Source organism: Tauraco erythrolophus, chromosome 20 (assembly GCF_009769465.1).
Source record: "Tauraco erythrolophus isolate bTauEry1 chromosome 20, bTauEry1.pri, whole genome shotgun sequence".
NCBI classification, from domain to species: Eukaryota; Metazoa; Chordata; class Aves; order Musophagiformes; family Musophagidae; genus Tauraco; species Tauraco erythrolophus.
This window is the reverse complement of record NC_141484.1, coordinates 13,168,598-13,193,407: the sequence shown is the minus strand read 5'-3', so window position 1 is coordinate 13,193,407 and position 24,810 is coordinate 13,168,598. Positions and strand designations below refer to the sequence as shown.

Below are 24,810 nucleotides of genomic sequence, written 5' to 3'. Positions count from 1 at the left end.
GGCAAGTGTATGTCATTTTTGATTTAATATTTTCCCTCACCCCTGCACCCTCCCACCCCAACCAAAATCCTTCGTGGAGTCAGATTGTTGCTGTAGCCTTTGTGAACCCCTCTCTTCTAATGTTTAATCAAGTGCTGAAAAGAGACATTTACAGACTATTTAAAATGTGGAAAAATTGCTTCCCAATATTTTTGACAGAGAGAGACTGAGAACACACAGCATTGAATCATCAGGAAAATTGAAGATTTCCCCTGAACAACATTGGGATTTTACAGCAGAGGACTTGAAAGACCTTGGAGAAATTGGACGAGGCGCTTATGGTTCTGTCAACAAAATGGTCCACAAACCAAGTGGGCAAATTATGGCAGTTAAAGTAGGTGATGCCCATACTTACATTTGTACTTCAGTCCATTAGGGATGAAATGTGATGGAGAATTAATGTTCTTCCATCTACCACCCATCTACTGCTCTTTTCTATTAATTTCCAGTGTAAAGGCTGCTGTTTGCTGAAAATGCGTTGTGTAACGGGCATATTGTCAAGTGATTTGTGAAGCTCTCCTAACTGCTTGTGCCCTTTTGAAAATGCCTGTCGGGAACCTACTGTTTTGAGGGGATCACATGTTGCTGGAGACTGATAATGGGGCATGGGCCTTTCACCTCTGGGTCACTGGTTCAGATACAGCCTAGGTTGGTGGTAGGCACAAGTTGACATCTAACAGCTTTTCTTGGTGTCTTTTGTGAAGTGAGGTAGTGACTTAAAATTTACTTTCTATGTAAGCACGTGCCCTGGGGTGGCCTCACCAGGAGGAGCTGGAACAGAGTGGACATCATCTAGGTAGTGTTTTGCTCTCGCTGATGTACGATGGAGTGTCTTTGCTTTGTGCTTGCCATGCCGGGTCTGCTCTGGAGATGGAAAGCGTAGCAGTTTTCTGGACTGTCCATTTTCTACCTTACGCTGCCCAAAAACTCACCTTAAAACCAGAAACAATATGCAACCTCATTTCCCAGCTGGGGGAGACAGAGTAATCTTTGTCCTGCCGCAGCAGTGCTGCTCACTCCACATCTTTGAGGAGCTGCTTGTCCGTCGAGCTGGGGGAGGTGGGCAGCAGCCACTCTTTCTCTCTTGTCCTTTTCTTGGCTTGCTGCTGGCTGGTAGCTAGTGACATCAGTCTTTTAGCTCTGTTGATGATATCAACTGTAAGCGCTCCCATGAAAGGGTGGAAGAGAGCTATGTTGGGGTCTGTGTTGCTCTGTTTCCCAGCTCTATCTCTGGGATGTTACTTGATCTCATCTGGAAACGTTCACTCCTGCTGGTCTCACGTGTCAGGTGGACATGGCTCAGCCCCAGCGCTAGCTGCTGTGAATACAATTCATGCTTGCCTCTAGTGTGTCAGGTTACTGGAGTAACCACCAGCCTTTGATTTTTTATTTTTTTTTTTTCCAGTAACTATTGACTTCCGCACAGCGGTGGGATCACTGGCCAGGTCTCTGAGTGTTTTGGATCACTGTACAGTGGTGTTTCAACCTGGTTTTGAATCCCTGAAAGTCTCCAGTGGAGCTACAGTCTGCCTGTAGCTAAAGGCTTGTTTCTCCTAGTTGCCTTTGGTGGACCTTGCAGATGGAGTTTGCAGGTAACGGGTTGAAAACTGCTGATGTAGTGAAATAGCTGGGCACCCCAGCTTCTCAAACCCTGGATGGGTGACCTGGGTAACTATAGTTTTGCTGCTGTCGTCACGATAGCCATGGGTAAGGCGAAGGCATACCTATGGCTGAGTGGCTCTGCTGCCCAGAGCTCTGCAGCGGGTACAGCTGTGCTGAGAAGAGCGCTCTGTTGCATTAGGTAACGTCATCGAGAAGGTGACGCGTCTGCTGGCACAGGCACTCTGTTGTCCCAGACTGGGTTTGCACAAGGGGTGTTCAGCATCGTAGGGTAATCTTGTCAGCGTCGAGGGTCTGTGGGGCAGGTCCAGCTCCCATCTGGGAGGCAGGAGGCACCAGTGCTGTGCTCTCGTGCACACTTGGGGATGACGTTGCACAGCAGGTTGAGCTGGGTTTCCCAAGGGAAGAGGGGTGGTCCAAGCCCCAGGGGTGTGCTGGGTTTGGGAGCTCACTTTTAAACAAAGAAAGCCTGAAAAGTTTACAGTGTCTAAACTTTGAAATGTCAAAGCTGTTCGCTGGGATGGTGACACCTTCTTTTCTCTGGAGCCACTCCCCTTGGGCAGACATGGCCAGGCCTGCAGGAGAAGGAAGGTTGGAGGGTCTGGTCAACGCATCATTTCTAAAATGTTAGTGGCAAGGGGCTGTCCTGGTTGTCCTCGTGGGGATAAAACGTGAAATTGAGCAAAGGCAGACCGGTGCATGAAACAGTAAGCGAGGTCTCCAAGGCAGCAGCAGCTCCACGGCTTGGATGGGGCAGTTATTTGAGATGAGGTTTCAGGAGAGGGCTGAGCTTGCACTGCCAACTGTTTCATCCCAAACTATTTAACCTTTTCTTTCTCTGATTGCTGTTGCTTTTGGGGCAGCCAAGGTTGTGCATTATCTCCCTGCTCCTGCTCTATCTAAATCCACCCTGTAGGCCATCCGTTTTTGGGGTCCACCTCCTGCTCTCTCTGTCTCACTCAAGCCTCTGGTGTCCTGGCAGCTTGCAGAGCTGTTGCCTTGTGAAGCCCCAGCTCCCCACCTGCGTTCAGGGAAACCATCTGCCCTCCACTGTCTCCCCTTGCTCTGCAGGTGAGGTTTTCTTCTCTTTCAGCAAAATGCCCTTCTGTAAAAGAAGGCTTAGAAGGAGAGTGGTGATTTGAGAAGAAAACATGTCAGTCTAGGGATTTGAGGTCTTGGCTATGATCCCAATGACACCTGCTTGCAACTCCACGGTGTGGCACCATGCTGCGCGCAGAGCATCAGGAGCGCTGCCCTGCAACTAGCTGAATCGCAACGCCAGCGTCCTGGTTGTTGAGTGGTGCTGCTGTCCCTCTGCTGTGCTTCCCCGAGAGCAACATCAGGGCAGCAGGCAAATCATCCTTGGAAGGACGTTCAGCAGCAGGAAGCAGCTTTATGGAGGCTGCAAGCCAAAAGTTGTTGGCCGTTCTGTACTGATGAGTGAAACACAGAGGTGGCTTTGGAAGCTGCTAATTACATGCAGAGAAAATTGGTGTGGAGGCCTGCACCAGCTGCTTCTCCATCCTTCTCCACTGCTGCCCAGATTTCTGCTACCTCTGCTGCAGATTTCCAGCGCAGTCAGGTATCTTCCTCCCTCACTTCTGGAGGGGCCAAGTCCTTTTTGCAGCTGCCATGACCCGGCTGCATCCCTTGTGGCTTGTCAGCCTCTTCTGCCGCAGACAGATTCGGATCCTCCGTGTTGTACGAGCCTGCTGCAGTTGTGAAGTGCAAGTGAAACGTTTCCCCTGTGCCGGAGTCTTTCTCTGGCCGATCCCAGCTCCTGCTGCGCCCGGGCAGCTGGTGCCTCTGGGCACTCACCCTGCCCACCTCTCAGCCTACGCAGATGTGGCTGCTGGAGTGTACCCTCAAATCCTGTTTCCAGCTCCTTCCTCTGGCCTTTTCTAGCCTGTTACCTCTTTGCACGGGGAGCAGTCTTTGGTTCCTCGAAGCGTTGTTCAGCTTAGCCGTCCTCCTTCTCCCCGCGTGATGCATGTGGCAGTGGTGCCACAAAGCCCACCGGCTCCCCGAGCTCCGCCAGCACAGCTTTTTTGCTGCACTTGCTGCCTACAGTTCTTACCACTGCAGGAATATGATTCCTGAGAGCTGAAATATCACCAAAGTAACTTGAGATCTGCAGGTGGAGGCACCGTTTTCTTTCATTTTTCCCTTCTATGCATTTTGGCCTCATCAGCCAGCATATGGTTCCTGGCAGGCGCGATCCTGGCACATTTAATGAGAGTGCCTAGCTGCTCGCACGGGCAGGGCTGCCAGGCCCCTGGATGAGTCGGAAAGCTTTCATCTCTGCTCGAGCATCAGCAGCAAAGGAGAAGAAGGGGCCTCATTGTGTCTCTGGCGTGAAACCACTGCAGCAAAGTGTCAGCTGGTGGAGCATTGCTGGGGAGATGCTCTGATGAGGAGCTTTTGCCCACAGTCCCGCTCCTCTCTCTCCTTCTTCCTTTGTCATTCTGTGCCTCTATGAATACCCATCTAAATAACATCAGATGCCTCTTCAGGACCAGGCTGGAGTGGCTGCAGGAGCAGGGACTCTACCCTGTGAGGCTGCTGGCTGCAGCAGGTTGGGTTTGGAGGCAGACAGTTGCAGTCTTTGCTGTATCCCATAGTGAACCTCTTCCTGGTGTCATCAGGAGAAGGGGGAGAGGATAAAGGAAAGAGGATTCCAACTCAGAGGAGCTGTGTTCAAACCTTTCTCATTTTCCCTGGGAAAACCTTGTATTATGTTTTCCAAACCTTAATAGAAGGCAATGCTCTTATTCGTTAGATCCCTTCCTCTTTCAGATCTTCCTAGAGATGCAAATTGCCCGTTTGCTCTGGGTCAGCTGGCATTGCAGTCTTCCTCTCACTGAAAAAAATCCCAATTCGTTTTCTTGAGGATTAATTGGCGTATGAAGTCAAGACTCTTCCAGGTGGGAAAGAGAACAGCCCAGTTTTGTCCAGTGCCAGCTCTATCTCTGCAAATTCACAATTGCAAGGCCGCTCTGTATGTTAACTCCTCACCTCCTTGGCACGTTTCTCTTCTGGGCTCCTTATTTTCCTTGAAGAATTCCCTGCCCTGGCTGGCATTTGCCTGCAGCACCAGCATGAGCTCCCTGCGATATTGCCTGGTCCGGCTTCCAGTTCTACCCAGTGTCCTTTGACTTTGCTTCTGTTTTCTTATTTTCTCTTTAGTCTGTTTTTGCCCAGTGTGTGGCAGTTCATGAGTGACCTGTGAATAATCTCCCCGACTTCTTCGCTCTGCGGAGGGTCCTGGTCCCTTCTGAGGATCTGCTCCGCTGCCGTCACTCATGGGTTTATCCCAGAGGCTTCACAGTACGTGCTGTTCTCCAGCCTCCTTTTGTGTTTGCCCTCCAGCATCCCCATGTGGTGTTGTCCCAGCTGCTCTGGGGGGTTGTGTTTCTTCTTTCATGAGGGTGCCACAAATTCGAGTAACAGGGCTGCCTTTGGCACATCTGAGAAACCGTAGAGAAGCCCCATTTTGTTTGGGTGAGATGATTTTCTTGGGAAGCTCACCCAGCAGCTGGGGGGTTTCCTTCTGTCCTGGGGTTTCTCTCTGACACTGGTAATAGTTCAAAAAAAAAAAAAAAAAAAAGGGCTTTAAAAGATCTTTGGCATATTTGGTATAAAACATAAATTAAAAAAAAGCCCAAACTGGAACGAAAGCTGGAATGAAAGAGCGTTCTCCCTGTTGGAGCAGGACACTCTGCTTTTTACTTAAATACTACGTGTAATCCCTGCTGTGGGTTTTATTAGCCAGGGTACTTAAAAATGCCTCTTGAAGGCTGGGACAAAGCTTCTTATTTGAAGAGTTCACAAGATAAATAAGTGAATATTTAAAATAGCCAACTTTTAATCCGTTGGGTGGTACCGGTGCGGGTCAGGAGCATGGCAGCGATGTCCCAGGCTCGCAGGAGTCCGGCAGGAGCCCTCTACCTCCCACTCCTCTCCCGTCAGCCCCCGGCCTTGGGGGCAGGCAGACCCTGTGCCCCACACCACGGAGTGCCTCCAACGGGGGTTCAGTATTCGCAGCTTCTGCCAGTGTCTCTTCAGCCAGTTGAACCAGCTGAAAAATACACCAAGAGATGGGTAGAGTGGTTTGTGCTTTGGTCAACCTTCAGGCTTCTTGTTGTGGCCCCATGGAAACGTCTTGCACCTCGTTTTAATGGAATTATTTTTCAGTCAAATAGTTACACCTAGGAGAGTAAGCCAGCTGGGGACAGGGCATCTTTGTCCACAGTCCTTGTGTTCAGTTTTCCCCACACCCCAAAAGATCTAGTGATTTTCAGCCCTATACCACAATTTCTTGTATCTTCCAATATCTGTTGTATAAATCAGCCTAACTGATTAGTCCCACTCTGCAATATTCCCCAGTCCAGTCTCCAGTTCCAGCCAGTGTCCTCAGATACTGTTGCTGGTTTCTGGTTTTCGTTTTAGTCTATCAGTATTTTTGGCCAGACTACAGGTGATCTTCCACTTCTTCTGCTCTAAACTTGTCCTAAGAAAATCAGAAGCAATTTCAAGATCAATTGGGTAACTGGTGAAGCTGGCCAGGGCACTGTTGAGAGGTACATGGAATTCAGCAGGATGTCGAGGTGTCCATAAGAGATCCCCGTTCTCCTGGAGGAGCCAGGAGCCGTTTCTCGTTTAGAGCTCAGTGCCTCTTTCGCTTCGTTTGTCAGTCTCACAGCTGAGAGAGGTCGCTAAGGATCAGGTGTCCCCGAGAGCAGAAATGGAACGTTTGTTTACTCCTCTGTAATCTCCTCGTCCTTACCTGGGCGCCTGAAGGCCCGTACAAGCCCACCCAAACAACACATCAGTGTATTAAGCTCCGTCAAGGGGTGAATTTCTCTGTCCTTCCGATGTCCCGTACGACTCCTGAAGAGACTTTTTGCAAGCAGGCTTTATCGCAAACCGTCACTTCCATTCTTGGCGCCATCAGGTACCTTCTCCCAAGTTGACTCCTTATGGTTTATTGAGCAGAATTTTCTGTTTCACTCGTCCATTTGGGTAGCTGGCTGAGAGGGAGAGCCGTGCTCCGAGCCCTGCAGGTAGTCCAGTGGGAAAGGAGCGACGGAGTGACGGCGAGAGGGAGCGAGCACCTTGTCATAGGAGGTGGGAAACTAGTTGTGGTCAGTGGAAGACCTGACATACTTCTGTCAGCAGGAAACGTGTTTTGGGTGGGTAGATAAATGTTCTCGTCCTCAGCAGCAAGTGGACAAACCCCCTTCTTCCTGTGGGTTTGGTGTCCTCAGTCCGTGCCACCCCTGGGGAGCACCCAGTGACCCCATCAACACTGCCATGCTGTGCTTTCTGCTGAGGACACGTGTGAGCCCCCTGCACAGGACAGCACTGTGGTGTCTCACAGCTCAAGGAGCTGGTTTTCAGTTTGGTGTTTATAGTTGTGGGGTTTTTTTTTTCCTTTTTCTTTTCGTTTTTTTCCTTTTGTTTTTTGGACTGGTTGCTACCCACTGCACCTGGATCCTTCCATGTTCATACTGGGGCTGGGTGATGTCTCTTCTGTTTTGGGTCCAATTTGTGGGATCTGTCTGGTTTTAGGTTTGAGAGTGGTCTGATCCACAGCGTAGCTTATCCTTTGGCTGTTGATGCTGCCCGGGGCACGGCTTTCAGAGCTCTTGCTCCTGGTATCAGAAGACTTTGTCCTAACCTCTGTTTGTATGAAAAGGGCTGGAGAATTTTCTCCTGGAGGAATTGATGCAGTTTAAGTGTGGGGCCAACAGGGAATTGTTAAAAAGATTTTCCACAAGGCCCTACTACAAAAACCACTTTTTCTGTGGCTTTTCAGTGACTACACGCAGCAGAGTGACCGGGCTGAGAGCTGTAAGACCTGAAGCTGTCAGACCTGTCCATCCCTGTCTTAACTGGTGACTTCAGGCTGTTGCCTCACCTTGTGTCTTCCTTCCCTGCCATTGCCCGCGCTCTCGGCGTGTCGCTGGCAGCTGCTGTGGTCTCTTGCCTTGGAGTTGGGCAGCAGACAGTCATGGCTTGTGCTGTTTGGGCAGTGGCTGCTGTTGACTTCAGTCACCTTTTGCTCTTTCTTCCTTGTTTCGCTGGCGAATGCTCGTTCCGTAGCTGGTGGATTGGGGCAGCTGCCTGCAGCAGGATCCCTGGTGTGCCTCAGCTGAACGAAGCCATCTTTTCCAGCCTGGGCTGACGTTAGCTCAGTGCTGTGCTACATGCTCCTCCTGATAGTTTATCCCTTCTCTTGAGTTTCCCAGTCTCTGGTTTCCAGCACTCTCGTACGAGACCTCTCAGTCTTGCACCATGTCATTACCTTCGCTCCCTGAAGCAGTGTTTGCTGGGAGCCCATGCTGGCTTCTCAAGGTGTCCTTTGGCTCTGCTGTCTGCCTGGACGCCCTGCCCTATAGCTGACCCACCGTCCATCCTCTGGGTCCTCTGCCTGCCCTTTCTCTTTCTCCCTGGGGAGATTGTGTTTGGGAAAAGGAGGAATCTTTGGGTTCAGTGTTGTTCTGGGCTGCTGTTAAAATTGCCTCCTCCATACAGCATGTATTTGATATGCTTTCCAGAGCTGGAGAAGTAACAGCGGAGAAGGAAATGCCACAGGTAGGAAGAGATGCTTCCAGGGGAAGTTGTGGAGTTTGAGGAGCACACTGCGGGGATGGCTGTGACAGGATCATGTGGATGCAAGAGGAATGCAGAGGGGGCCGGGGAGGCTCCTGGATGACCAGGAAAGAGGCTTTTTGGAGACAGATACAGAGTTGTCGTGGAAGGCAGATGTGAGGTACAATACGGAGAAAAGCTGCTTTTGGTATTGCTCCTCACCAAAGAGGTGAACTTTTCAGAGGAATGAGTAGCATCTCAGTGAGAGACTAAACTATTCCTTCTAGATCCCACCATGGTGGCTTTGGCATCCATCATCTTTTATCGAGGTCAGAGCAATGGCACCATCATGTCACACAGTGCTGATGGTTTGCCACCTAGAAAGAGACATTCCATCTGCTCAACCTTTGATATCTCAGTTGTGGGTTGTAGAGCTTTATACGGTGTAGACACAAGACGAAGAAATAATCAGACTCATCAGGCTTTCTTCAGTGACTTGCCTGAACTTCTGTGAAGCATACTTGAACCAGTGACCTAGAGGTGAAGCTCTTTAGTTCCATTACTAGTCCGTTGAGCCATCTTCTTGCTCTGTTTGTGACTACGGAATCCCACCCGCTCCGTGGCATCACAGGGGGTGGATGTAACAGATTGTGTGGGTGCTGGGCAAGTCTCTTGCCAGTTTTCCCAAGTACTGCAGAATTCACTGGGAGGGAAAAGGGCAATATGAACGTGACAATTACTGATCTAGGCCAAACTAGAGCTACTAGAACATTAAGAACGAGTGGTGAAATACCAAAATATCAGGATACACCAAAGGTAAGGAAAATTATAGTGTCGATACTGTCCTCATTCTGTGTGGGTCATCACAAAATAGCCTTAAGATACATCATCATGCACTGTTCTCAAATGGTGCTGTATGAATGGCCAACCTTTAAAGTACCTTCATCTTCTCAGCCTTGTGCTTGCTAACGTGTGTGGACTCGATGCCACCAGCAGTTGCTCACAGGGCTGTAGTGTCAGTGGGAGTGGGTGCTGATATCATGCAGATTTTTCCCACAACCTTGAATAATTTTTCTTTCTTGGATAGCCAAGTAGTTTTTCTCCTCAAGGAGGGTCCAGGCTACCTCTATTGCTTTGGACTTCTTGCCAAATATTTTTTTTTTCTTGTTTAAGTGATTTTTTTCAACATGAGTCACACCTTCAGGATCACAGTTTTCCTCACCTGTGATTCAGGGAATGCATTGCACTAATTAGTGCAAGATGTTAAATATGTCTGTAAAATCACGTGAAAAACTGTGGATGGTCTTCTCCATCCTTCATTTAACAAGCTTTGTGTTTGAACACGTACAGTTTTCTATTTTCAAACTTGAATTGTTCTTTCAAGTCCAAATGAGACTATAGTGTATATATAAAATACAGTGTGTGTACACGTGTGTATCTTTATATACACATAGTGTGTGTGTGTATATATAGATCATCTTTTATATAGTGTTAATGTTCCCCAGGCCAGCACTAAGTAAAGAATTGTTAGTTTTATGAGATGAGCTCAGGGAACTGTTACCCACCACTGGCATTGCCAGAGCAATGTGTTCCCTTGGTTATGTGATGGTCCCTTTTCACTGTGCCAGCCGTGGTGGAGCCATGGTGGAAGGAGCCTTTTTGTCTTCTGTGCTTGTCTTAGAAATTTTAAACGTTATGCTCCTTGGTTAAATTTCAAAGCGGCCTTCAAGCCCCATCCAACATGGCTAAGAACGGTGTGGGAATTCATTTTGAAATGAAAGCCTGAATATGTTGGTTTGCTGTAGTTTTCAATGAAATCTCTGCTCTTTAATTTCATTCTGACATTTCATCTGAAAACGTTGATGCTCATGAGAAGACTGGGGATTTTGTATTCTGAGTTAAATAGCTTCAGGTTTTCAGGTACATTTCTTACTTGAGAACACAGCTTAATTCTCTAGAGTGTTTGAGCATGCCTTGGGGATTGCCTGCTCAGCCTTGGGTTTGGGGTCCCTGGCATGTTTCTCCAGAAGCGGGTCTGAGGATACAGTAATGGCATGTAAGTGATAAAGTCTCTGCCACTCTTCCTCTTTCAGAGAATTCGGTCGACAGTGGATGAAAAAGAACAGAAGCAACTTCTGATGGACCTTGATGTAGTAATGCGAAGCAGTGACTGCCCGTATATTGTTCAGTTTTATGGCGCGCTCTTCAGAGAGGTGGGCACTCCAAACTTGCTTCATTTGTAGCACAGTTTGGGTTTTACTTTTTTTTTTTCCGTTGCAGTTTCCAGCTTGCAATAAGGAGGAGAAAGTTAACTGATGTTAGGTTTCTTAGCTCTCCGCTTTTAACCAAGGGTATTTAACCAGAAGACCCAGATGTCTGGGTGCTGCTGAGCACATACATGCTATTCCCATGGGTTGTTATGTCTCTCTGCGTGTTTCAGTCTCTCCTGCTTTCCTGCTTTTCTTCTCTCTTGATGAGCTCCGGGTCCGTGGCTCCTCAGGCAGAGCGGGTGCTGCCGAGCTGGGCGCAGCGCCGCGGCACGGTGCTCGGATGCAGATGCGGTTTACATCCGTGGTTGTGAGGTGTGACCATGAGGACCTGTATCCTGTCATGAAGGTGACTGCTGTGATAGCAGTCACAGCTCCCCGGAAGGTTGTCTGATGTACGGATGTACGTGGCTGGGCTGTGTCTGAGCCCGATTGACACGCATCTGCCTTGGAGTGGTTTGTACCTGCAGGGACATAAGAAAACAAGGACAACCATGCTGGGTCGGTCCAAAACTGCTGGCGGGATATTCTGTCTCTGGCCATGGCCCACAGGATCTGCTTGCAGAAGTGTGTGTGATACTTTGCTGTAGCCTTCAGGGGTACGCAGCTGAGTGTCTTCTGAGCTAGGTGTGCTGTCTTTGTGCTGAGTGATTCTTACTGGATTTCTTTCCCATGAAAGTGTTCAGCTCCCCCTTGAATACATGTATGTTTTTTGCATCCATGCTGCTCCCTGAGAGGCACTTCCCTTGGTTATCCACCCATAAACTTGATTCATTTTGAATTTCCATCCTGCTGTTTGAGAGATGTCCCTAGTGGTTCCCCTAGTTTTTGTATTGGAAGAGGTGATAAACAGTTGATCTTCATCCATCTTCTCCAGGCCTCTGAGGATTTTATGGACAGTTGCCATATTCCTCTTCTGCTGTGTCTTACCTACCCTGATAAGCATCAGCCTGTGTCATACACAGAACCCCTTCCAAACCTTTCATCATCTTTATTGCTGTTCTCTGCATCTTTTCTAGTTCTACTCTGTCCTTTTGGGACAGAGACCAAAGTTGTATGACTGTTCTTGAAAGCAGCAACATCTGCAATATCTAACCTAGGGGCTGTAATTTTGCTTTGCCCTTTATGCACATAGATACTGTGTGCTGTGTAGTGGGTTATTCAACATGATGCTTCCATGACTGCTTCCAAGTGAAGAACTGAACTAGAACATTGAAAGCTACGTCAGCTGACCACAGTTAATCCTGACATACTTTAGCTGGTCATGGCCAGGATTATGATGTTAATCACTGCATGTTTGTGACTGTTTCAGCATCTAATTGTTGTAATTTAAGGTAGGCATTATGCTGCAGGGCCGCAGAAGGTGTCCTTCTGTCTCCTTGTACTTTGCCCAGGCACTCCCATTGCTATCCAGCTTTGAATGACCCATAAAAAGAGTTGGGAAGCTGGTCTGCTCCATGCAGCCCAGACAGCCTTATGCCATGGTTGGAGGCCAGTCATCAGGCTGAGCTGAGTCTGTTCAGCACAGGCACAAGAAGAGGAATATAGCACAGGTGAGCAGCACGGGTTTGCAAGCGTTTGTCCATCGCAAGAACAAGAGTTTTGGGTGGGATGAATGTCAGAACCCGACTACTGCATCCCCTTCCTCCAGAGAGCAGCAGCTCTTCTGCAGGTGTGGATTATTCCTCCTCCTGTGATTGCTCTGGTGTTGAAGCTGGCACAGTGTAGGGCGATACACGTGTAGTCTTGCCTGTTTTCCACTACTTCAGCACAAATCCAGTACCTCTATTCAAGGGAAGAAGGAAAATACAGACGTCCTGGCTGCTAGTCATCTTTGTGTATTATCAGGCATAGCAGCCTGTGCAGAGTCTTGCAGGGCTTTACTGGGAAACTGTTAGAGAAGGAAGGTCAATGTTGTAGTTAAAGCCCAAAACTGGGACTGAATACTCAATTCCTACTTCTAGAGCATCTGCCTCTGTAATTTCACCAGGTCACTCCTGTGGCTTTAAATCTCAGTCTCTAAAATAAGGATAACAATCTTTCCTTTTCCCATGCTCTGCGTTTTCTTATCTGCTTAAACATGAACCCATTTGAGGCCAGGAGGTGTTGTCCGTGTTCTCCCACTAGAAGCTCCTACCAAGTGTGGAGCCTCAGCCTTGGCTGGAGATTTCCAGCTTTGCTGAAGTGCAAACGATAAGGCTGTCAGCTGGTGTGAAGAGAAGTCTCTGGGCAAGGCAGTGTCTTGCCAGATGCTGATGAGCCACATGTTCAGAGCTGCACAAGCCTGTCACCTCTCTGCAGCTCTAGGCACATCCCAGGATGTAAGTATAAAAATATAAGTAGTATAAAACCCTGCATTAATCAGCACCCAAATGTCAGTCTGGTTTCTGCTGTACCCGTTGTCTTGTCCAAAAATCCTGTCCTTTGCAGCCAGGCGGGGCTCCTTGCGTGCTCTGTCTGGAAAAGGTTTCAGTAAGGTCCCTCTGGGTTATTTCGTGTTGGTCCCGGAATCCCCTTTTTCCCCCACCCTCAGCATCAGTGGTATTTGCTTCTGAGATGAATCATAGAATCATAGAATGGTTAGGGCTGGAAGGGACCTTCAAAGGTCGTCTAGTCCAACCCCCCTGCAAGGAACAGGGATATCTCCAACTAGATCAGGTTGCTCAGGGCCTCGTCCAACCTGGCCTTGAACGTCTCCAGGGATGGAGCATCCACCACTTCTCTGGGCAACCTGTTCCAGTGTTCTACAACTCTCATGGTAAAAAATTTTTTCCTAATATCCAATCTGAATCTACCTCCCTCTATTTTAAAACCGTTACCCCTTGTCGTATCACAACTGGCCCTCCTGAACAGCCTCTCCCCATCTTTCTTGTAGGCCCCCTTGAGGTACTGGAAGACCGCTATAAGGTCACCCCGGAGCCTCCTCTTCTCCAGGCTGAACAGCCCCAACTCTTTCAGCCTGTCCTCATAGGAAAGGTGCTCCAGCCCTCTTATCATCTTCGTGACCTCCTCTGGACCCTCTCCCTTCCCAGTCCCTTCCTGCCAAGGTGGTGTTCCAAGTCAGGTACCTCAAAGATACGCAGGGTGAGCTGGTGTGCTTGGATAAGGTTTTCTGTCTTGTCATCTTAATTACATAGTCTAATATTAATTACATCTTGTAAAGCTAGGAAACTGTGACAGCAGAGAAGCACAGAAAGGGGACGAAAAGAATCTCACCAGTATGTTTGAACCTGTCTTCACCCTGCAACTCAGTTTGGCAGATCTGTTCACAAATAGCTGTGAACGATCCAGGTCGCTGCTGCACTGTCCCCTGCAGTATAAGAGCTCCGGGGGAGCAATGGGACAGCAATGGGACATTGCTGAAGACTCAGCCTCTCTCAGGAGGTCCTACAGCAAAGGCTGTCTAAACAGAGCTCTTCGTTCCACCATTGCAAGGTGAAAAGTAAGGACCTAAGTTTCAAAAGGCAGATCCTCTTGGGACCGCCTGCTCTGAGCCGGGATTCAGGTTCTCAGGGATAGAGCCACAGATGGGAAGTCGTCTTCTGCCTGCTCCTGAAAGGTGAAAGGCTTCATTTTGAGCCTTTTTAGAGAAGCTTAAATGTTGAGTAGAGGAGCTTGAGTGTTGAAGAGGTGGCTTTCACAATCAGGTGATTGGCAAGGAGATGACAACGGCTTCAGGAGCAGCAGCAGGGCAGCTGGGCTGCTTGACAGACGGGTGGCCTTTCCAGAAGAGTGAGCTGGTGCTGTGGAGGAGCAGAGCTAAGCTCTTGAATCCTGGCGGTTTGGGGAGTGAGAGTGCTAAATTAAATGGAACAAAAACCTGTCCAAGGTCTTATTTTGAAGACAGGCAGGTGTCCCAGCTTGCGATCAGGAAAGTCCCTGTAAACGTGCAAGTTACTGTGTCAGCCGCTATGAGTGCGTACTCTGAGTATGACAAGTTTGATTTAGAAAGGCAAAAAATACTGCACAAATATTTCCCCCTACTTGTATTCTGTCTTACTTGTTCAGCAAGCATTTTATAGCAGGGAAAGTCTTCTCTGGGAATGGGTCCTGCTTGCCCCTCAGCAGGCAGCATCTGAACACGTATGATTTGCTTCTCGTTCTTCAGTACGGGACATCCTTCTGCTACGGGTGTGTCAGTGTAGGTAATGTGGTGGGCAACAATGCGAAAACTACAGGCTGATTGCTGGTTATGGGACTTTGCTTGAGTTTATCGGCACCCATTAGATGAGATTTAATTGCCTGTTTAGTGAAAAAGGAACAAAGCTGGAGAAGTAGAAGACAGCATTTCAGCCTTTGCATGAAGTAAAGGGCTTCGTTGCACTGGCACTGGATAGTGCACGTGCTGGAGTCAGGTCCTCCATGGGACAGCGTTCCGCTCGCTCCTGCTCTCATTGGTGAAGCTGTGAACTTCACATCACCGTGACGTTACAGCATCCTTCGTTCTGCTAGCGCAGCTGTTGGGCGGACTGCTCTGTTACTTAATTCTCTAACGATCCTAGGGAGAAAAAAATCAACATTTTTTTCAGTAACGGAGAGAATCCCTGAGCACTGCCGTTGTAATGTGTGGCAGCTGAAACGTGTCGTGGTTTAACCCCAGCCAGAACTCAGCCCCACTCATCCCCGGCGGGGTGGGGGAGATAATCAGAAGGGTAAAAGTGAGAAAACTCACGGGTTGGGATGCAGACAGTTCAGTAGGTAAAGCACAAGCTGTGCACGCAAGCAAAGCAAAACAGGAATTCGTTCACTGCTTCCCATAAGCAGGTTGGTGTTCAGCCATCTCCAGGACAGCGGGGCTCCATCACGCGTAACGGTGACTTGGGAAGACAAACACCACCTCCCTGAATGTCCCCCCTTTCCTTCTTCTTCTCCCAGCTTTATATGGTCAGCAAGCTGCCATATGGTCTGGAATATCCCTTTGGTCAGTTTGGGTCAGCTGTCCCAGCTGTGTCCCCTCCCAGCTCCTTGTGCACCCCCAGCCTGCTGCAGGTGGGGTGAGAAGCAGAAGAGGCCCCGGCCATGTGTGAGCCCTGCTCAGCACTAACTAAACCCTCCCTGTGCTACCAGTGCTGCTTTCAGCACAAATCCAAACCACAGCCCCACACCGGCTGCTACAAAGAGAATAAACTCTATCCCAGCCAAAACCAGCACAAAATGGTTTTCATGTCCAAAGCCTGACTACTTAACAGAAGAAAGTTGCATCTAGTAAAGGCTGGAGAATGGAGAGAACCAGAAAGGCCTCGAGGAGAGTGCAGAAGGGCTGTGCTCCTGGTTACACTGGCTATGGAAGGGATTCAGTGGCTGATGCATCATAAAATCACCGAATCGTAGAACGGTTTGTGTTGGAAAGGACCTTTGAAGATTATCGAGTCAAACCCCCTGCCGTGGGTAGGGCGTCTTCAGCTAGACCAGATTGCCCAAAGCCCCGTCCAGCCTGACCATGAACACTTCCAGGAATGGGACATCTGCAACTTCTCTGGGCAACCTCTTCCAGTGCCTCACCACCCTCCTTGTAAAAGATGTCTTTTTTATGTCCAGGCTAAGCCTACCCTGTTTCAGTTTAACGCCGTTGCCCCTTGTCCTGTCACTGCAGGCTCTGGTAAATAGTCTTTCTCTTTCTTATAAGCCCCCTTTAGGTACTGGAAGGCTGCTAGAAGGTCTCTCTGAAGCCTTCTCTTCTCCAGGCTGAACGGCCCCAACTCTTTCAGCCCGTCTTCACAGGAGAGGTGTTCCAGCTCTCAGATCCTTTTGATGGCCCTCCTCTGGACATGCTCTACCAGGTCCATTTCTTTCCTGTTCCGGGGACCCCAGAGCTGGGTGCAGTGCTCCAGGTGGAGTCTCTTGAGAGTGGAGTAGAAGGAGACAATCTCCTCCCTCAAGCTGCTGACCGCACTGCTTGTTATGCAGCCCAGGACACGGTTGGCTTTCTAGGCTGCAAATACATGTTACCAGCTCATGTCCAATTTTTCATCCACCAGTATCCCCAAATCCTCCTCCGCAGGGCTAGTCTCAATCCATTCATCCCCCAGTCCTTATACTGGTGAGTGCCCCGGCCCAGATGCAGGGTCTTGCAGTTGGCCTTGTTGACCTCCGTGAAGTTCGCCCTGGCCCCATGAACCCACTTGAGAGCCCCGACTCCTGTACAGGCACACAGCTCCCCGTCAGTCAGCGGAGATGCTGTACTGAAGAGGCTCTGGTTACTCGTGTCCATTTGGTACCTCTCAGAGTGGTCCTTGCTGGGAGGGGAGGAAAAAAGGTGATTGCTAGGATTTCTGCAAAGATTTCTCTTGAGTCACTTTCTTCTAGTGAGCAGAGAGGAGCATTGGGCTGAGCTGTAGGACTGCACTGGGCAGCCCTGAGACTTTTGCCCTGAGTGTTGCTGGCTGGAGGGGTTTTAGGTCTGAGGAAAAAAAAAAAAAAAAAAATCATCTTTTCTTGCATGTCTGCTGATGGCTAATCTAATAATGGCTAATCTAGTTTGAGACCATACCTGTAAGGTTGGGAATGTTTGATTACTTATGATCACCAAACTAATTGCTCTTTCAAAGTAACTGTTCCTGCTACTTTTCTGCTGAAGAGGGGGAGAGGAAAAAATCCTTGTCTGACTCGGGATCTCAGCAGTGACTCCTGCGCAGTGTGAGTGTCGCTGAGCCAAGTTTAAACCAAGAAGCTCAGTAGTTGATAAACTTATTCAATGAAAAATTGATTGCCAGTTGCAGAACACGCCTGGGAAGCCAGGTGAATCAGCCCGTGGGAGCTGCTGCTGCTGTGGGAGGAGAGCGGGTACGGACGTGTCAGTAGCACGGTGCTGACCCTGGTGTGAATTGCGGACGTGCCCTTGGTCAGTCGGTACAAGGTGTTTGCTATCGATGCACAACACCCTGTTTCTGTGGAAATCTTTGGCTGTGTTGGCATTACTTGAGACGTCTGTCGCCGTGATCAGTCCCTGGTCCATAGGAAAAGTATCCTCTGTGTCACAACGATATGTGAGGGTGATGACATTCTTCATCTCTCTCACCAGCGTAGATGCAACTTGCATAAAAAGTTGGCCACTCCCTGCAGCGCCCTAATGTGATAAGCTTTCACTATTGGTATCACAGGATCACAGAATGGTGGATGTTGGAAGGAACCTTTGGAGGTCACCTTGTCCAGCTTCCATGCTCAAGCAGGGCCAGCTAGGGCCACTTGCTCAGGACCATGTCCAAATAGCTTTTGAATATCTCCAAGGATGGAGACTCCACCACCTCCCTGGGCAACCTGTACCAGTGCTCAGTCACTCTCAGTCATAGTGAAAAAGCATTTCCTGATGTTCAGAGGGACCCTCCTGTGTGTCAGTTTGTGCCCACTGCCTCTGATCCTGTCACTGGGCACCACTGAAAAGAGCCTGGCTCCATCCTCTACGCACCCTCCCTTCAGGTATTTGTATGCATTGATGAGATCCCCCTGAGCCTTTTCTCCAGGCTGAACAGTCCCAACTCTCTCAGCCTTTCCTCATAGGAAAGATGCTCCAGTCCCTCAGTCATCTCAGTGGCCCTTTGCTGGTGTCTTTTCAGTATGACCATGTCCCTCTTGTGCTGGGGAACCCAGTGGTGGACACAGCACTTACCAGTGCCGAGTCGAGGGAAAAGATCACCTCCCTCAGTCTGCTGGCAGCGCTTTGCCTAACGCAGCCCAGGGTGCCATTAACTTTCTTTGCAGCAAGGACACATCACTGGCTCGTGTTCAACTTGGTGTCCACCAGGACCCCCAGGTCTTTTTCTGCCAAACTGCGTTCCAGCTGGGTGGCATCTTTGTGACGTGCTCAGTTGTTGACTGGGAACTCGGGACTCTACAGTGAGAAGTTGAAGTGTCCTAGTTGCTGTCTTTGCGTGTGACATAGAGATGGGCAGTGATATTTTGAATGAAATGTGCAGGGTGTTCCTGGACATTTTTGGAATGCCTACAAGATGTGCGTTAGCATCTGGTAATTTAATACCCAGTAAGGACTAAAATATATTCTTTGGAAGAATAGCTCTAACAGGAAGAGAAAATTAAAAAGCTTCTTTTGTCATTTTATAGTCAGAAATCAACTTGACCCAAGAGCATAAATTAAAGAGAAACTTTCATTGAGATGGTTTTGTCCTCACAATTCACACTGAAGCAGAACTTTCCATGCAAATCATCACTTTTTTTTTTATTTGATCAGAAAGGGAGTGGGTGACAGGTACCCAGTCATCCTGCCAGTCTTCCTTTTTGTTCTCAGTAAAATTCATCAACTTTGCCAATAACTAAGTCCTTTCAAGTCCCAGAAAGAGATAAGAACCTGTAGAGTTTGGAATCTTGCCACCAGCCTTAATGAAGCTGCATGATTGCAAAGGTCTGTCACCTTTTTTCATTGATGTTGCTGGCATGAATTCGTGTTGATCAGGTAGACTTTTATATTACCAGATCAATAAACGCCCACATCCAGGATTTCTATATAGCATATACTCCAGGAGACTGACTCAAACCAAGTCTTTCCTGGTGCTTTTGATCATTACAGAGCTTTTTTGGGGTTCAACTTAACATTGGAAAACAATTTGTTGTGCTTGTTTGATTGTTGAGCAACACACACATCTCAGCCCCGCAGATGCACAGAGTGTGTTGTGAAGCTTTTGTTGCAATGATGGCTCAAGGTTGCCTGTTGTTTCACTTCAGTTTGCTTTTGCCGTACAAACACCGGCTGGTGCAACCTGGGTGACTGAAGACACTCACAATACTGGTGTGGTTGGACATCAATACAAGGCTGCAGGTGGTCAGTAATGTTCTGGTATCCTCGAACAAACCCCCTCCCCTGCGGTCTCAGTGCAATAATACAGCGCAGGACCAGGTTTTTCTATAAAGCTGCTCAAAACGGAAGCCGTGTTTTGAATGATCCTGCAGCCAGTAGAACAAGTCCCTGTTTGCCTTCACTACAGGTGGCTTGCAAGGGTCTGGTGTCGTTCCAGTTTCACTTGATGTGTGCTCATCGCATGTTGGTTTCCCTAAGCCACTCTCGATGATATGAAAGAGCCTCAACTGCACTTGGCTTTTGTAGCCAGTGCTGAAAAGGGATATTTTCTGCATGTGTTGCCTAATTTAATTTCTGCAGTTTAAGTCTAAGCAGGTCCTCAGCCATATTCCTCCAGAGCCAATCTTTCCTTCTCTAGCAGCCCGAGCTCACCTTCCTCTGTGCCCTCTGAAATGCCAGTTGTGTCCTCTTCCCACTGCGCTGCATCGCCTCTGTCGCCGTCGTGTCTCTGCTGCTGTGTCCAGCACAGCGCCTTTTCCGTCAGTCCCTTCTGCTTTGTTTCGGTCAAAACGTGTGTTTTCTGGGCTCGGGCGTTCAGCAGCCATTTCCCTTGGGTGGGTGACATTAGGTCCTGCTCGGCCTTGTGCTGATGTAAAAATCCTGGTGCCAAATGAGCAGCGTAAAATGGGGCCACTCGTGGCTCTGAGCCCACAGTCGTCCTCCCCACTGGTGGCTCAGCCCTTCCGAGGACAGGAGAGACCCCTGCTCAGAAGGGAGAGGCTCTCTCTGTTCTAACCAGCCGGTGGGAAGAGGTGACTCTCCTGCTCTGCTCAGCGCTGGTGTGGCGTCACTTGGAGTACTGGGCGCAGTGCTGAGCCCCGCTGTTTAAGAATCATAGAATGGTCTGGGTTGGAAGGGACCTTACAGATCATCTAGTTCCAACCCCCCTGCCATGGGCAGGGAAACGCTCCACTACACCAGGTTGCCCAAAGCCCCATCCAACCTGGCCTTGAACACTTCCAGGGATGGGGCAGCCACAGCTTTTCTGAGCAACCTGTGCCAGTGCTTCACCACCCTCAATGAAAAAAATTTCTTCCTTAGATCTAACCGAAATCTCCCCTCCTTCAGTTTAAATCCATTGCCCCTTGTCCTGTCACTACACGCCCTTGTAAAAAGTCCCTCTCCAGCTTTCCTGTAGGCCCTTTAGGTGCTGGAAAGCTGCTATAAGATCACCCTGGAGCCTTCTCTTCTCCAGGCTGAACAGCCTTAACTCTCTCAGCCTGTCTTCATAGTAGAGGTGCTCCAGCCCTCATATCATCTTCATGGCCCTCCTCTGGACTCCTTCCAGTAGCTCCATGTCCTTCTTGTGCTGGGGACACCAGAGCTGAACACAGTATTCCAAGTGGGGTCTCACGAGAGCAGAGCAGAGGGGCAGAATCACTTCCCTCGACCTGCTGCCCACCTTGCTTTTGATACAGCCCAGGACACGGTTGGCTTTCTGGGCTGCCAGCGCACATTGCCGGCTCATGTTGAGCTTCTCATCCACCAGCACTCCCAAGTCCTTTTCCTCAGGGCTGCTCTCAATCCATTCTTCACCCAGCCTGTACTTGTGCATGGGATTGCCCCAGTCCACGTGCAGGACCTTGCACTTGGGCTTGTTGAACTTCATGAGGTTCTCACAGGCCCACCTCTCCAGCCTGTCAAGGTCCCTCTGGATGGCATCCCTTCCCTCCAGCATGTCCACAACACCACACAACTTGGTGTCATCTGCAAACTTGCTGAGGGTGTACTTGATCCCACTGTCCATGTCTCCAACAAAGATGTTAAATAGCACTGGTCCCAGTACTGACCCCTGAGGAGCACCACTCGTCACTGGCCTCCACGTGGACATTGAACCGTTGACCACAACTCTTTGAGTGCGACCATCCAGCCAATTCCTTATCCGCCGAGTGGTCCACCTATCAAAACCACGTCTTTCCAGTTTAGAGACAAGGATGTTGTGTGGGACAGTATCAAATGCTTTGGATAAGTCCAGGTAGATGATGTCAGTTGCCCTTCCCCTATCCATCAATGCCGTAACCTCATCATAGAAGGCCATTGTGAGCAGGTCCATTTACAGATCTCAGGAGACAGTTTGATAAGAAGACATGTTATTATCTGTACTAGTTAAGCTTAACTTGGTTTAACACAGATACTAGTATGTTTTACAATTTTCTGCATTTAAATTGTTTTAACTGTGAAATGCAAATCAACGAAACCCCCCGCACTTGGGTTTATTTTCATTTTCTCTTTCCTAGACACTATCTCTGAATGTTGTGTGAAATGTCTTCTGTCCTCTGCAGGGTTGTCATAAACTGAAGGGATTTTTTTTTTTTAGTCTTACTGTGCATGCTTATGTCTCAGTGTGCCTGCAGCCTTCTGGAGAGCCAAACAGTTTTTGAGGTGTGGATTCATCTAGGTTCAGGCATCTAAAATGTAATGTCAGGTCTGAGCTGGTCAGCTAGATTCCTCTGCTGGTGAATGGAGAGGAGGAGAGGTGTGTATAGGGGCGAGTCTTCCGTTCCTAAAATTAATGAACATCAGTTCCATCCTTCCTGTCAAATGCATGCTGCTGTTCATGTGTTTTATTGTATTCAGGGAATCTCTCTGTGCTCTCTAGGTTTTTGTTTCGTATTTTAGCTTGACAGTAACACAGATTCTTTTCTCTTTCTAGGGTGACTGTTGGATCTGTATGGAGCTCATGTCTACCTCGTTTGATAAGTTTTACAAATATGTATATAGTGTATTAGATGATGTTATTCCAGAAGAAATTCTAGGCAAAATCACTTTAGCTGTGAGTATTTTGTTAAACATTTTTGTGTGTGTTTTTGAAGCTAATGTGAAAAATTCAGATCTCTTTCATTCACTTGTGAGAAAGCTGGTTGATCTGTCTGTAGCAGAACTGCTGCTGTTCTATTTCACCACGATTTTAATGATCCTCGAGTATATTCTGACTTTCCTGTAGCATATTGCGTGATGGAAAAGCAGGTCCTAGGGTCTGTTACCAGTTCATAAAGAGACCCCAGGACCAGCCTCCTGCTCTGTCTGCTTGAACGTCAGCACCGACAGCACAGGCACCAGCCCCCTCCTCAGGGTTCACTTCATGTGCACTGGTGGTGGCAACAGTGGCAGCTGGGCACAGGTCAGCTCTGCTATGCAGAGCCCACTGTCTCCCTTTAAGGAGCTCTGTAAAATTATCCTTGGCTGTGCTAAAATGAATCCTTAGCTGTCTAAACACAAGGGTGAGTTTTGACTCTGCAAAACAAACTTTTGGGTTTGGGCTGTGGAGGAAGGGATGTTGAAAGGTATCCTGAAACCTCTGTCCTGCTGCTGCCCCTAAAGATCTGTCAGGTCCCTTGGCGTTCTGCTGCGGATGCTGGGGCACTTCAGTCCAGAGAGACCTCCAGTAGCCTTATGCAAAGGCTCCCGACAGTACAAGTGGGTCTTCAGCAGGTGAGGACCTGGTTGATGTTTTCTTGACTTAAGCTGGAAGTGCTGGCCCAATAGAAAAATCAAGGCCAAACCAAATGAAGTAGCTGAGTGAGGCTGCTGGAAGATGAAAGGCTGCAGAAGGGAAGCACTGTTCAGGAGTAATGGGGCAAGTGTGGCTGAACGCTGGAGCCGTGCTGTGTTGGTGACAGATGGGCAAACTGCCTCTGCATTCGCCTCATCACGTGCGTGCCACGGAAGGCTGGTGTCCTGAGCTGCCAGCGGTGGGCAGCTGCCCAGCAACTCGCCAACCATGACCTCCTGAGAGCATGAGGGCAAAGTCTGCTCAGAGCCTGATCATGGGAGAAGACCATCTTCACCCTTCTCAGGGGCATCGTTGTGAAACGTTGAGCCTCCCTGGAGCTGCTGCCGCTTCCTACAGCTAACAGGCTGCCTCGGCAGCTCGGGTACTGTCACATATTTAGGTGTTTGTACCCAGGACTGAAAATCCTCTCAAAGGCAACCAGTGGCTGTTCTGCAGCCCATGGAATGCCTCATCTTACCACCAACCGACTAAATGTATTACTGGCCAGAGCAAGGCTTGAGCCTAGACAAGAAGTGGCTGGATAAGGTTGCGGAGTAGTCTTCTCGAAGCTACAAGTAGTTCTGTGGGGGAAAGATCCTTTCTTGTAGGGTTTGCAGGGTGTTAGAGACATGCTGGCCCACACTTTTGCTCAGACAGCCCTTGCAGTGTGTTTGCCTGATGAAGACAGTTTGGACAGAGACTTGAGATGAGTTTTGAAGCTCTCAAAGGGAGTTTCTCTACATACCCTGTGCAGACCGCGCTGGGAAAGCACACCAAAGCTTTAACTCCCAGCCAGGGAAATGACCACCTCGGGTGTTTCTGAGCTGGGAGTGAAGGATGGACTGAGTAAGCTAAAATTTTCCATAGCTGATCCATGACCCATAACAGATCTGGGGATGCGAAGCCCAGCTGCGCTGTGCTGGAGGTCATGGGCTGCTTGTCCGACACCGCTCTCCTTCCTTCACGTTGCGCCTGAGGGCAGCCCAACCCCAGCAGCTCCTGAGGTCAATCCTCTGCACAGAGTGGCTTTAGCAACTGAGACAGATTCTGAATGCATCTTGTGGCCTGACGTTTGTTTCTGTCCACCTTTTTCTGGAAAACAAACGAGGAACCATGTTTAATAATTCAGGTATGAACTTACTGGCTGTGAATATCTTGGACCTTGAAAGCCTCCAGGTCCAGAAGGTCTATGTGCACTGCCCTGGTAGCCCCATCACGTGCAGGTGGGGTATGTGCTGCAGCTCACAGCTTGGTGTGCTCTGCCAACCACCCTTCATTTTGTGTTAGAGCTCTTCTACCCCGGGTTGAAGAGCTATGACCCGCCTGAGGGTGAGGGCAGAAGCTTCTGGCAGGGTCAGTGGGATTTAACCCAACATTCAGTCACTAAGTTCAGCAGGCTTTCTTTTGCTGAAGATCATGTCCAAGGAGGCCATCCAGTCTCATTCCACTAGGGACTTGCCTAAAAATCAGTTGCTGTTTTGTTGTTCAGAGAGATGTAGCAGCTTCTGCTGCTGGAGCAGAAACTTGCACTGGAGCAACAAGGTGGGCAACGAGGGGAGGACAGCACTTCAGCTGCCCCAGAGCCTCCCAGAGCTTTTAATTGCCAAAACACTTGAACACAGGGTCGTGTCAGCAGGAAGGACCAGTCTTTTGGGACTTGTTCCTCGGTGCTAGACTTCATCCTTACCGTCGCACGGCTTCAGAGCGCTTTGTAGCACAACATGAACGCCCTCGTACCATCATCTTCAGAGCAGACTTTTAGCCATTCGTTTCAATGACCTTTTCAGCAGAAGCAAAATGAATTAAAATGGTGAATTTCCAGGGTTTTTTTAAATCACCTTGTGAAATCAGACTCCTTAAGTGTCTCCTCCATTTAATGGTAAACGGTTAAATCAGAACAGCCTCTGCTGCTCCCCACACTGCTGCTGCTCAGCCAGTGGAATGGGAACAGTTGTTGCGTACTGAAAAAGTACAGCATGGGGCTCAGA

General features: G+C 48.9%; 1 protein-coding gene across 1 annotated transcript in view; it reads left to right on the top strand.

The window, feature by feature from the left end:
• The first annotated feature begins 317 nt into the window (after nt 1-317).
• Nucleotides 318-24,810, top strand: part of MAP2K4 (mitogen-activated protein kinase kinase 4) — a 51,528-nt gene continuing 27,035 nt past the window's right edge. The window contains exons 1-3 of the mRNA XM_086623859.1: nt 318-373; nt 10,347-10,466; nt 21,983-22,102. Coding sequence (XP_086479985.1) covers nt 335-373; nt 10,347-10,466; nt 21,983-22,102 — 279 coding nt within the window. The 5' untranslated portion in view covers nt 318-334. The remainder of the gene's footprint in view (nt 374-10,346; nt 10,467-21,982; nt 22,103-24,810) is intronic.